This window comes from Saccopteryx bilineata, chromosome 6, assembly GCF_036850765.1.
Source record: "Saccopteryx bilineata isolate mSacBil1 chromosome 6, mSacBil1_pri_phased_curated, whole genome shotgun sequence".
Taxonomy (NCBI): domain Eukaryota; kingdom Metazoa; phylum Chordata; class Mammalia; order Chiroptera; family Emballonuridae; genus Saccopteryx; species Saccopteryx bilineata.
The window spans coordinates 134,563,890-134,577,943 of NC_089495.1; the positions used below are offsets into that span (position 1 = coordinate 134,563,890).

Sequence of the window (14,054 nt, forward strand, 5' to 3'; positions counted from 1 at the left end):
GAATCAGAGAGAGGGATAGACAGGGACAGACAGACAGGAATGGAGAGATGAGAAGCATCAATCATTAGTTTTTCGTTGCGCGTTGCGACATCTTAGTTGTTCATTGATTGCTTTCTCATATGTGCCTTGACTGTGGACCTTCAGCAGACTGAGTAACCCCTTGCTTGAGCCAGCGACCGTGGGTCCAAAACCAGATGAGCTCGCGCTCAAGCTGGTGACCTCGGGGTCTCGAATCTGGGTCCTCTGCATCCCAGTCCAACGCTCTATCCACTGCGCCACCGCCTGGTCAGGCTGGGATTTATATTTTTATGTACTGTTAGGTTTTCAGGATCCACAAATGTTGTGTATCAGCTTAACATACACACACACACACACACACATATTCCTTTTTTTGCTATATGGTATTTGTGTGATAATACTATGCTTTATTTGCCGATTTCACTGGGGAACAAAATTTTTTTTCATTTTCTGTTGCATGAGGTTTTAGAACTGTTTCTATATATTTCTGCATCACTGATTCCAAATCTGAAATGTTTTTTTGGTGCATGCTCTAGTTTTTATGCAATTTTAATTTTTTTGTTACAGTTAATGGCATGCATTGGTTTTTAAATTGGAGTTAAAGGGCAACGACTCTTGGATTGAACATAACCACAAGACAATGTTTTACAAACATCACTTTTACATAATTGTAGTTGTTTTTAAATGTAAAAAATTACTATCTGATAAAAACACCCTCTTATCTTGTTTTAAGATTGAATAATGACTTCTTCGAGTAGGCGTAAATATAAGAATAGTCCTGAGACCTTCTGTTATATATGTAGCTGTTACACACTTCAACATCAAAGGTGCAATATTTCATCATTTGTGACACGTGCATATATTGCCTATTTTCAAGTTCCCCTTGGCGATCAAGACAAGAATTGGGCTCCTCATATTGTGTGTCATAATTGTGAGGAAATGCTTCGTGACTGGACAAAAGGAAAATGCAAAGGAATGCCTTTTGGTATTCCCATGGTTTGGCATGAACCTAAGGACCACAGCAGTGAATGTTATTTCTGTCTGATCCATACAAAGGGCATCAGCAAGGAAAAACGGCTATGATTGCATATCCTAATATTCCTTCAGCAATACGACCCATCCCACACTCTGAGACACTCCCGGTTCCAGTTTTCAATGGTTTTATTTCTTCTAAGGATGAAGAAAGTGAACATGGTGATCAAGTGTATTTTGATAAGATGCATGAGGAAATGGTTGTAGAATCTGAAGGGTCTTCTTTTGATGCCAAGCAGTCATTAACCCCTCAGCAGTTTAGCCAACCCAAATTGAATGACTTAGTAAGAGATTTGGGCCTATCAAAGAAAGCAACTGAGTTATTAGCCTCCAGCCTTCAAGAAAAGAATGTACTTCACCAATCAGATAAAGTATCCCATTTCAGGAAGTGTGAACAAATTTCTGTGGACTTTTTTCTGAAGGCAAACACTTTGTTTACTGTCATGATATCAGTGGTCTTCTCAGCCAGCTAGGTGTTACCACTTACAGTCCAACAGAATGGCGGCTATTTCTTGACAGCTCTAAACAGAGTCTGAAATGTGTTCTCCTACACAATGGTAATGTTTATGCAGTGGTTCCAATTGGTTATTCAACTCATCTGTGAGAAGATTATAATGATATAAAAATTGTCCTCAAGCTTGACTAGGCGGTGGCCCAGTGGATAGAGCATTAGACTGGGATGCAGAGGACCCAGGTTTGAGACCCCGATGTCGCCAGCTTGAGTGCGGGCTCATCTGGTTTGAGCAAAAGCTCACCAGCTTGGACCCAAGGTTTCTGGCTCAAGCAAGGGGTTACTCAGTCTGCTATAGCCCCATGGTCAAGGCACATATGAAAAAGCAATCAATGAACAACTAAGGTGTCGCAACGAAAAACTAATGATTGATGCTTCTCATCTATCTCTGTTCCTGTCTGTCCCTATCTATCCCTCTCTCTGACTCTCTCTCTCTGTCTCTGTAAAAAATAAAAATAAAATTTAAAAAATTGTCTTCGACTTTCTGAAGTATGAGAAGCATAACTGGGTCATTGTGTGGATCTTAAAATGGTAAATTTCCTGCTAGGCCAACAGAGAGGTTTCATGAAGTATCCTTGCTTTCTGTGTTTGTGGGACAGCCAAGCTTGGGAGAAACACTGGACACAGAAGGAGTGGCCGAAACATGAAGCTCTGGAAGTAGGGATACAAAATATTGTGAATGAACCTGTAGTTAATCGAGACAGGATCATTTTCCCCCCACTTCACATCAAACTTAGCTTAATGAAGCAGTTTGTTCAGGCTTTGAGTAGAGAAAGTAAATTCTTTCAACATATTATTTCTGCTTCTCCTGCCTTGTCTTTCAAGAAGATAAAAGCAGGTATAGATGGACCTCAAATTCAAACCCTCATACGTGATGAAGAATTTGCCAGGAAGATGAATAAGGAGGAGAAAGCAGCATGGCAGTCTTTTGTGGCCGTTACAGAGAACTTCCTTGGCAACAAAAAAGCAGAAAACTGAACTTCTGGTTCAAAGGATGCTGTTGGCTTTCTGTAATATTGGATGTAACATGAGTGTTAAGATTCACTTCCTGAACAGTCACCTTGATAAGTTTCCTGAAAATCTTGGAGCTGTTAGTGATGAGCAGACTACTGCTGGAGCATCAAACGAGATTGTCCTCAACAAGTACACAAACACAAAAGCTACAAATGAAAATTTTTACCTGAACAGAATTTAAATAAGTTTGCGCAAATTTTATGATTAAAATAAGTGTTTTAATATGTTCTATTTCAAAATTGTAGACAAATTCTGATGCAGTCATATTTTTTAGTGTATTAGTGTATTTACTACATTATATAAATTATTATATTTTCACAAAGATGATGCCCAAGAAGACATTCTACTTCATTATGTTAAACTAAATGTTGAAAATTTTACAATAAGATGAAAACCTAAAATCTTGAATTGGAAAAAAACTGTAGCTTACAGAGAAAAACTAATGTCATATTTGAGATCAGCATACTCGAATTAGGTAAGAACAAGTGTTTTTGTGGATGTAACGAAAATTTTGTTACCCAGTGTTTTCAACCACCAGTGGACATTTGACTCTTGTTTTCTGGGTGGGTTTTGTTCACTCCAGGTTGTTGTGATGCAAGTCAGGGCGCCCCTCACCACACACATGCAGGGGGATGTCTGGGTGTGTGTCCATTTCCATAATAACAATGCTGTCTGCACAACGGTCTGACCCACCGCTGCCCAGCAGGTGGGACGTCCCGCTTCCCCATGTCTTCCCTGCTCCACGCTCAGTATTTTGGGGTTTAGCACATCGCAATCTAGTGGCTGTGCTGTGGTCACCATGGGGGGTCATCTCATCCTGTCTCCCCTGGGGAGGTACACTTGCTTTCCTGATCACGTTGGCCTCCGGTCTCTCCTCTTCTCACTATTGATTTACACGGGAGGGGGCTCTTCTCCACACCGAGCCACTGGCATCCCTCAGCTTTACTTGCAAATTCATTTTTTGTTGGTTGTGAGTCAGAATTCTCTTCTCACAGTTCACAGCTTGTGGTTTTCTCTCCAATATTTTTTGACAAGTAGAATTTCAATGCAGCAAGCTTGTACTCATCTCTTCCCAGCAGAGTCTGTGCTTTTTAGGATCTTGTGAAAGAAAACCTTTCTTATCCTGAACTCATAAAGCTATCCACTTATATTTTCTTCTAAATATTCTTAAGGTCTTTTTTTTTTTCACTTGACATCTCTAATGCATATGAGATATTTGTATAGAACATGTTGGAAGGCTGGAGTCCGTATACATTTTAATGGGTGGCCAGTTGTCCCAAACCATTTTCTAAGTGACCTATGAGGACACTGTGGTCATGTAACACATGGCTTATTGCTGGCATCTGATTGTATTGTTTGACAAAATCAATGCCGACACACTACTTGGCAACCAGATAATTATTATGAATCTTTGTCGTCCGTTAGGCTCAGCCTGTCACCCCTCACCATTTTTCCATCCTCTCTCTTTCTATGTTTTTTTCTCGTGATAAATTTTTTAAAACCTTTGAGTAGATCCCACAAAGAGCCCTGTTGGGGTTTTGAGTATAACCGCATGATATTTAGATCTGCTGAGGTAGTCTTTCCCGTCTGCAGAAAGGACATCTGTTCTTTTTTATTTTATTTTTTTATTTTTAATATTTTTTTCTTTTTTTTTTGAAGCCGGAAACCGGGAGAGACAGTCAGACAGACTCCCGCATGCGCCCGACCGGGATCCACCCGGCACGCCCACCAGGGGCGACGCTCCGCCCCTCCGGGACGCCACTCCGCCACGACCAGAGCCGCTCCAGCGCCCGAGGCAGAGGCCAAGGAGCCATCTCCAGCGCCAGGGCCATCCTCGCTCCAATGGAGCCCCAGCTGCGGGAGGGGAAAAGACAGAGAGGAAGGAGGGGGGGCGGTGGAGAAGCAAATGGGCGCCTCCCCTATGTGCCCTGGCAGGAAATCGAACCCGGGTCCCCTGCATGCCAGGCCGACGCTCCACCGCTGAGCCAACCAGCCAGGGCCAAGGACATCTGTTCTTTATCTGAGTCTTTCTTTGTGTTATTGTGTTGTTTTTGTCTTTCTTTTTTTGGTTACTTTCAGCAGCGATCACACATTCCTCGTCTTTTTAAAGAACTAGCTTGGGCTCCACGGATCCCTGGGCCACCTCCATTTTCTCCTTATTTTGTCGTCTTTCCCTTTCTTTGTGTTTTCTCGCTCTTTCTCTCATTTTTTGCAGTCCCATCTGACAAGCTCTATGCTCTCATGTGAGCTCACGGTGACTGCAGATACATGTTCACTTGTTTCTAATCAGTAACTTTAATTCTTTTTGTCCCCGTTTCTCTGTGCACCTTTCCCCTTCTTGATTTAAGTGTTGAGTCAGACTTTTCATGTGTCCTTTCTTTTCTTTTCTTTTTCTTTTCTGAAGTGAGAAGTGGAGAGGCAGAGAGACAGACTCCTGCATGTGCCCACATGCCCACCAGGGGGTGATGCTCTGCCCCTCTGGGGCATTGCTCCATTGCAATCAGAGCCACTCTAGCGCCTGAGGCAGAGGCCAACTTTGCTCCAATGGAACCTTAGCTGCAGGAGGGGAAGAGAGAGAAAGAAAGAAGAGGGGAAGGGGTAAAGCAGATGGACACTTCTCCTGTGTGTCCTGGCCGTGAATCGAACCTGAGACTTCCACATGCCAGGCCAGTGCTCTACCACTGAGCTAACTGGCCAGGGCCGTAGTGTGTCTTGTCTTTTAAATTCTCCTCTACAGGTTTGAAATGGATATACTTCGTTTCCGTTTATTTAGACATTACCCTTGACATTTACCACATGACTTTGATCACAAGATGTAAAGATGCACTGTCTCAGCCTTCTTGTAGAATAACACATGACCTTATCATATGTGTGCAGATCATCTTGTCCTACTGCGTACCTGCCGTCCTGTGTCTGGGAGTCCGCGACCCCCACACTGGTGACTTCTGGGATGATGGTCTCTGTCTCCCACCACGACCAGTTGTGCTAATGCCCCACATGATGTTCATTTTCTTTCCCCTGGGGTTGCTTACTGGGTGTCAGAGCCCTTTGGCAAACTCAGCTTCAGCTTGTTTTGAAATAGGGTATTTTCTCTAAAACCTGGAACATGGTTTTTGCTGTGTCTGGTTTCTACTGCGGACACCAGGAAGAACCGGGGGAAGCTGCTGGCCGGCGTAGTCCCCTGGGCCCTCGTCGGGTCCCTGCCGATGGTGACCGGATACAGATCCACTCTTGTTTCTCCTGCTTACCATACCACGCGTTTTCTGCATCTGAGTCAGGTGCAGAGAATCCTCACGCTTTATCTTGGTAAACGTCACCTCACCCCTTCCCCGGCAGCATCCCGTCTGGGGCTCAGGTGGTGCATGCCCCCCCCTTCTACCTGTAGAGCCCCGATTTCTTTTCCAGACTTGTTTCTTGTCATTGTGCTGCATTCTGGGGATTTTATTTTATTTCATTATTTTTCCCAACTTTGTATGGTATCATGGCTAAGCCATCCAGTGAGTGGGTTTTTAAGTTACTTTTTCTTCCAGAAGGAGGGGCTAGAGGCAGAGCACGAGACACTTGCCCTGTCGCCAGTTCAGGAGGATGAATTGTCTGTGTAACTGAGGAAGGTGGTGGAGAGAGGCTACCTGACTCCCCGCCCCCCACCCCCGCCAGCATGTCACATTCACGGCCTCAGGCCCCAGTGTGTGATCTCCACTTCAGTGGGTGTGACACTCATGCAGAAGATGGCTGTGCAAACAGAGGGCGGTGAGCACGGTGGCCTGCCTGGTACCCTCAGCACCTACATCATCCTCACCAAAAAGGAGGAGGAAATGGAATGTAACAATGCTCTATAATCATTCAAATAGTTGTTTCACCTTCAAAATAAAATGTCATTGTTGAAACTCATTACAGTGAATCTGAATTTCAGAGAGTTAAAAAAATAGCATTTCTATATTGCTTCCTCAAAGATATCTGTGTGCAAAGTCCATAATGATTGCAAAGCCAGCCTCAGGTTTCCACAGGGTCATGGCAATAATCTAATAGTCCATTTGCTCTCCATTCGTGCCCGCTGGGCTTTGACTGTCTAGACTGTGATCATCTCTTGCACTCAGCATGGATCGTATAGTATGTAGCAGAGGATAACTCGGGAATTAATAGGACCTGTGGTTGGAGAATGCGGCAAACTGCCGTGCATTTGTTTTATTGAAAGAAGTGAGTTGGAGACTGGCCGTGTTTGCAGACTTGCTCCGGTTTCTCCCTTCTCCTGGAACCAGACTCAACAGAGCGGGAAACTGCGTTGGCAGTGGGGCAGACTCAGAACCACAGGAGCCCGGGGGCCAGGTTTCATCTCACGATAGCAGACAAACCAGACAAGGACACGACAGAAAGAGAGTTACAGGCTATAGATGCAAAAATCTTCAACAAACTGTTAGCAAACTGAACCCAGCAATGCAGTGAAAGAGTCACACACCACCACAGGGTGATTCCCAAAACACAAGGTGGGTTCAATATCCACAAATCAATTAACATGACAACCACATAATGTTAAGGGGTAAAAGTCATATGATCATATCAATAGCTGCAGGGCTGGGAGATAGCCGAGTTTTATGCAATACGGACCCTGACAAGCTTTGGGCTGGGCAGGTGGGTGTCTCCTCTAGAGCGAGTCCCCAAGGCCCGACGGCAACACCGCCCGCTGTAGACAGGTGCCCGTTAGACTGTGGCGCTGGCCCTTAGCTAACCCAGACGCACTGAGCCCTGTCAGCGTGTCACGGCACAGACCTGCTCTGCTTCTCACCTGCACGCGGGGATGGCCAGCCGTCTCCCGCGGGGTGGCACCCGACACTGAACTGTCATGTGCACGTGTGTGTGTGTGTGTGTGTGTGTGTGTGTGTGTGTGTGTGTGATGTGAGGCAGGCACTGGGGGTCTAGAGAGTGAAGAGAGGCAGTGCGAGGGGCCTGCACTGTCACACAGGGAGACAAATCCCAGGAGGAGAGGAACTTCTAAAGTGGAAATTACCACCTCACAGTCCCCGAGAAAGCTGAGGGGAAAATTACACTATAAACAGCATGATCAGCCACCCACTCGATGCTAGGCAGTCACAGGTTTTCAAAGTGAGAAGGGCATAAGCATCGGGGCGAGCGGTGGGTAGAGGGGATGGTGACGCTGTAGTCAAAACACTCCATCACCCGCACACCTTACGTGAGATGCTGACGGCGAATTGAGTGCAGTTATAAAAAAAACCCTCCCTCCAAGAAGAACTTTCCCACTACAGACGGAGCTGGGAAGCTGTGGCACCAGCCATGCTGGCTTGTCCGCCCTTCATCCCTAGGTCTCCCTCTGACTAGCTGTAGCCTTCTAGCTGAGGGTCTGGATCAAGATCCCAGTGCGAGGTGACCGATTCCTTCCTGTCCAATTTTAGGTCTTTCTCATAGGGGAAAAAAGATGTTTTCTCGGGCGATGTTAGATTCTTTTGGGGTTTTTTTTTCTTCAGTTTTTTAGAAGTACAAGTTAGGTGTGTTTCATTTTTCACAAAAGAAGTATTTGTAAAAGTTATACATATTTTGTTCTACTCAGTTTCATTCTTTAAAACATAAATTTTATTTATTTATTTTTTTTCTTTTTTCATTTTTCTGAAGCTGGAAACAGGGAGAGACAGTCAGACAGACTCCCGCATGCGCCCGACCGGGATCCACCCGGCACGCCCACCAGGGGCGACACTCTGCCCACCAGGGGGCGATGCTCTGCCCATCCTGGGCGTCGCCATGTTGCGACCAGAGCCACTCTAGCACCTGGGGCAGAGGCCACAGAGCCATCCCCAGCGCCCGGGCCATCTTTGCTCCAATGGAGCCTTGGCTGCGGGAGGGGAAGAGAGAGACAGAGAGGAAAGCGCGGCGGAGGGGTGGAGAAGCAAATGGGCGCTTCTCCTGTGTGCCCTGGCCGGGAATCGAACCCGGGTCCACCGCACGCTAGGCCAACGCTCTACCGCTGAGCCAACCGGCCAGGGCTAAAACATAAATTTTATGATAGAATGTCAGTTCTTTAGTAAGACAAGGAATGTTTGTAGATTTTGCCTCTTTTGAGCAGGGGTGGGGGGTGGGGATGGTGGCAAAACAGTCAATTCAACGTCCAGAAAAACCTTTCACAGAGAAGGTACAGTTGTGGGTGGAGTTTGGACCATTCGCTGCGTTCTGAGCAGCACACTGTGGCTCTGGCCACACACAGCGCGGGGCGACAGGGTGCTGGCCACACTGGGGTCGGCTGCCGGGGTCAGGGCCGACCCGGTGAGGACATGTCAGATGTCTGAGGGATTCTTGTTTCCATGTTTCTGAGACAAACACGTGGGACTTGAGTATTTTTGGAGCCCTTTCCAGTTCTCTATTGCTACAGCCTCTTTATCAACATGCTCACCATGCCTTTGCTTTCTGTCTACCAGGATCATTTTCTCAGACACTGAATGACATTATGGGGGTGGGAGGGCTGGTTTGACCAAGATCTTGGGTTACAGAGACGTAGGCAGGTGGCTGCAGGGGAATTGGAATGAGGGTCATCCTTTAACAAGCCCGTGTGGCACTGCGGGGCAGGCAGCTTGATGCCACGTGAGGCCACATTCTCATAGGGTGGAGGCTGGCCCTCTGCTTGGGCTGTTGTGTCTGAGCAGAATCACCGAGGTGCGGGGACCGGTGGGGGCAGGTGTGGGGGTGGCAGAGGCCTGGCAGGGTCTGGTCCGTGTGAGAGCCCTGTCAGGGGCGTGTTTCTGTGGACAGGTCAGCACAAGTACAGGGACAGAACAGTGGAGGGCAGGACGTGCCTCCCTGAATGTTTCCGTGGTGCTTTGGCCATGTGGGTGTGAGGTTTTCAGGGGCAGCTCACAGACCCTAGGCAAAACCCTCAGGTGGTCTCACCCTGTGACACATGAGGCCATGAAAGGGACATGAATTTCACACATTTAAAGTATGGGGATAGTTGGGATTTTCACAGAAATTCTTCTTTGAAAGAATCACACCTGAATGAGGTGGCAGGTGGGGGAGGTCAGAAATTAGACTATGGGGGCCCAAGTCCGTGGCTAAATGCTGGGGTCTGAATGCCAGAAAACGCCACCCAGTGCCACGCATGCTGCTGAGGGGAGGAGCCTGTGCCAGTGCAGGTCAAGCTGACGGCATTGCAGTTCCAGCAGCTGGAGCCGGGAAACACTTAACCCTCCACCCCTCATCCTCGCCAGGAAGGCTACACCGCAGGCACCTAGCCCACCCTGAACCCGCCGCTGTAGGTCTGAGATGGCAAAAGAGACAGAGTTTGAGGCTGAATCGTTCTACGTTATGGGGTTGTGGTACACACCTTAGGTTTTCCACAGACTTGCCTCAAAAAAGTTGGAAGCTCCCTAAATTTAACATAAAGGAATTAACTGCCTGTTGAACAAAAATCAGCTCATCAGAGAAAGGAAATAACATCCAGAGTCCAGACCTCAGGCCACGGTCGAGGGCACGGGGCTGTGTGTCCTGGAGCCGATGCCCAGGAACAGCTGGGCTCCTTTTCCTGTTCCTGTGTGTCGTTGGTCTGAGAGAGGTGTCTGAATATCACAGGAAACCCCTTACTCTGTAAGGAAAGCATCACGGAGACGCGATTGCCTTCCACAGTGGCTCCGGGAAGCACTTTCTCTGCATTTGCAGCAGCATTTCCAGAGGAAACGTCTGTCGAACCCAATGTGAAGCACCAGGCTCACCAGCGGCCCAAGCACAACACCTTCCAAGGTGAAGGACAGGAAAGGTTTCCTCTGCCTGTGACAGTCTGGGGCGGAAATGTGACCAATGGGCTGTGTGGCATGGATCTTGATTTTATAAAAGAAAAGTTGTTTTTTCTTTGGGGGAACTGCTTTTTAGCCTATATTTTTAAACATAAACTTAAAACGATTCCATTAAGTAACCATGTTGTCCTTGTTAGTTTAAATACTGTGTGTTGTGCACTGGGATTCTCCAGGACACTTTAAGGGGTGGTTTTGCAAATTGTTGCAACAACGTTGAGAACGAACACATTACAGCTTAGGTGTTTACATCTCCACCAGGTGCACGAGACATCGTTGGTGATGATCAGGTATTCTTTGTACAGCGTCATGAAGTTGTGAAGGCAATGCCGCTGATAAAAGTCAATGGATACTTGCAGTTAAAGATGTGCCACGATATATAATCAGTTATATCAGACCTTTACACAGGTTCACAGTGGGTCTTTACCACTAATCAATAAGCTCTATCTTTAGGCCAAAACTCCCATTAGAATAGTATCAATATTGGGTGGCTCTGGCCAACTGACTCAGTGGATAGAATGTTGGCCTGGTGTGTCCATGTCCTGGGTTTGATTCCCGGTCAGGGCACACATGAGAAGTGACTTTCTACTTCTCTCCCCTTCCCTCTGCTCCTTCTCTCCCTCTTCCTTTCTCACAGCCAGTGGCTCGATTGATTTGAGCATAGGCCCCAGGCACTGAGAATAGCTTGGTTGGTCCGAGTGTCGGCCCCAGATGGGGTTGCCAGGTGGATCCTGGTTGAGGCATAAGTGGGAGCCTGCCTTACTGTCTCCTCTCCTTTTACTTTAAAAAAAAAGAATACTATCGATATTAGTGCATGTTGTTTCCTGGACCTGAACTCTGAAACTGACCTGTCAGGTGGGTGTGCCTTCTCTCAGGGTCTCCTGACTCTGCACCTGTCAGGTCTGCAACCTCCCTTCCAATTTAAGTCTCTCCCCACCTCCCTCCCTTGGACTTTTCTTTCTTTTCTACAATCTTCTGTTAAAAAAAACAACACCACCAGAGAAGAAATAGTTTTAGTTCAGAGGAGCTGCCCCGCGCTGTCTTGGCAGCTGGCTGGTGTCTGCTTGGCGGCGGTGAGGCTGCTGCGTGGGTGCCCGCGGTGCTCCCGACTGGCTCTGTGACTCCTGGTTCTCGTTTATTTTGCACAGGCCCCGTCATCGCCATCCTCGCCATCCTCGCCCATAGCTAACGAGCCCACATATGAGAAGCGCTGGCTAGACTCCTTGTCAGTCCCTCTGTCTATGGCCCGAATCTCCAGGTACAAAGGCGGAGCAGAGAACCTAAGGTGTGTGACCCTTGTCTGAAGTGGCAGCACCAATCAACCTCCACACCGTCCACCCAGTCTCAGTTGTCCACTGACCACTTCACACAGCTGACGGTCCTCACGTGGTGTGTGTGCCTGTCCCCCGGTCAATGTGGCATTTGAACAAGGTGGAGGGGTCAGAGCGGGCGCTGGTCCCTGTAAGGTGACTGTTGTTGGTTCTGTTGAAATGTGGTCATCAGAAGTAGACATCCCATGTTCAGTGTTCAGGATTCACAGAATTCGAGGGGAGTAAGGCTGCAAATGGTGACAGAAGTCACCTGCAGTCGGTGGTCTCGTTCTCTTCATCAGTAAAGTGAGCAGTTAGACCAGAACCATGTTACATGCTCACAAGTGTTTGAGCTCCATTACTGAATAATTGCAAAAATGTATCTGCGAAGGTTGTATTTTCATGACTGTTGTTTTGTAGGATAAGCTAGCATTTTGCAGTCTTGCTTAGTCATCTTTGGCTGACTGCTGCCTGGTTCCTGGGAAAGGCAGGGAGGTGGTTGGTGAGTCCCTCAGTCTTCGGGACAGGTGCAGAGAAAACCCACGAGCTACGTGTCTGCTCACCTGTCAGCAAAGGGAGAGTGTGTGTTGCTTTGACACTGAGCACTGTCCTAGATAAGACACGTGTGCATGCCTGCCTGCATATACACGCATGTGTATGAGCACATGTGTGCAGGCATGCACATGTGTGTATTGTATGCACATGCATGTGAGCACCTGTGCAAGCATATGCACATGTGGTTGCGTGCATACATGTGTGAGCATGTGTGTGTGTGTGCATGCATGTGGTGGGGAGAGCAAAGTCTGAGGTTCTTTTCACGTGTCCTTCAGTGAAAGGGAAGGGCTAGCTAATCACACTTTTGATAAATGGTTGTAATTTGATTTTCAGTATTAACCGGGACTAGTTGTACAACCTCTTACAATAAAAGGATGTTTGTGATACCATAGCACTGACAGTAACTCTAAGCTTGATTTTTAAGTGTGTGTCAGTATTTGAAAAAGGTAGATAGATCTGATAAGATGTGTGTGGAGAGGTGGAAAGATAGGGGAATAGATACATAGATGATGGGTGGGTAGGCAGAAGATAGATAGATGGGTGGACTACAGAGGGATTGACGGACAGACACAGGTAGACGGGTGGGGAGACAGCCGTTTGTAAATTTGACCCCATAGCAAACTGTATGAGCAGCCAACACACTCAATGCCACAAACCCCTCCTAGACAGGCGTGCAGACACTCCATGTGAGGCGTTCTCACAACATGCTCCTTGGTTCAGGGCTGGACTGTGTGGGAACCATGTGGGGATTTGGACACTGGTATGTCTGAGAGGGAAGAAGGAAAAGTCATGCTGTCTGATGTCTGTCCGGCTGTGTGTTTGGTTAACGGCTCTTGCACAAGCTAAGCCGCTGAACTTCACGGAGCACTTGGCAGCCCATCTGCCCTCGGGTGCCTTAAAGAGGAGACATGCCAGCGAGCTTCCCATGGGAGGGACAAGTGCCCCATCGTCTGTCTGTCACAGGCGCAGGGCAGAGCACCTCCTGCTCTGGGCACAGGTGGGGTCTCTCAGTGACTGAAAATCCCCTGTGGGTTTCACCAGCCGTCCTGGCTGCCTGATGGTGGGAGAGAGTAGAGACGGATGAGTGCCGTGTCTGCAGGAGAAAGTGGGCCGAGGAGCGCCCTGCCGCCGCCTCGAGTCTACTCAGCGTCTGTTCCCGATAGACGCGTTATCCACCCTGCCAGCAAACCAGAAGGCTTCTAATTCTTCATACGGCAAAAAAATATGTTGTTTTATGAAGGCAAATATGGTATTCATTTTGCTGACACTTTTACGATTTTAAGTAAGGTTTACTGTGGGCAGGGAGGTGTGAAAAGCATAAGGACTCAAACTCTGCGTTTTATAAAACGGGTGTGATGCACGCAGGTTTTAGTCCTTTCTTGAGTCTGAGCGTTTCATGTCAGCTGTGTCCTCCCCGGGGCCCCCGTGCTCCCATTGCAAAGGAGGAAGAAGTGACATGAGCTTTTCCACCCAAACAGAGGAAGGCGCCTCCACGTCCCCCCCCCCCCCCAGGGAGCCATGGTCTGGGGAGGGCAAGGAACAAACAGGTTTAGAAATAGCCAATTCTAAATTAAAGCAAACAGTTTTTACATCTCAAAACAAAGGCTGCACCCTGAAGTACTTTGATCCATCAAAATGGATTAAAGACGGACAGGACGAACAGGTTAGAAGTTGGTGTGCTGGGTCCCACCTGTGGCCACCTGTTGCAAGACCTCAGGTTTGCCACCAGCTCTTCGGGGTCTTCCTCTTCCGAAAGTAACTGTACCAACGCTGGCTGAGACTCCTTAGCTTCCTGAATTCTTTTGAAAGATTTCTGTAGATGCATAT

General features: G+C 47.5%; 1 protein-coding gene across 2 annotated transcripts in view; it reads left to right on the forward strand.

Moving 5' to 3' along the window:
- Positions 1-14,054, forward strand: part of SNTG2 (syntrophin gamma 2) — a 229,955-nt gene that overhangs the window by 152,279 nt on the left and 63,622 nt on the right. For both annotated transcript variants that reach the window (XM_066237602.1, XM_066237603.1), the window contains one exon: positions 11,511-11,647. In XM_066237602.1, the coding sequence (XP_066093699.1) occupies positions 11,511-11,647 (137 nt within the window). The remainder of the gene's footprint in view (positions 1-11,510; positions 11,648-14,054) is intronic.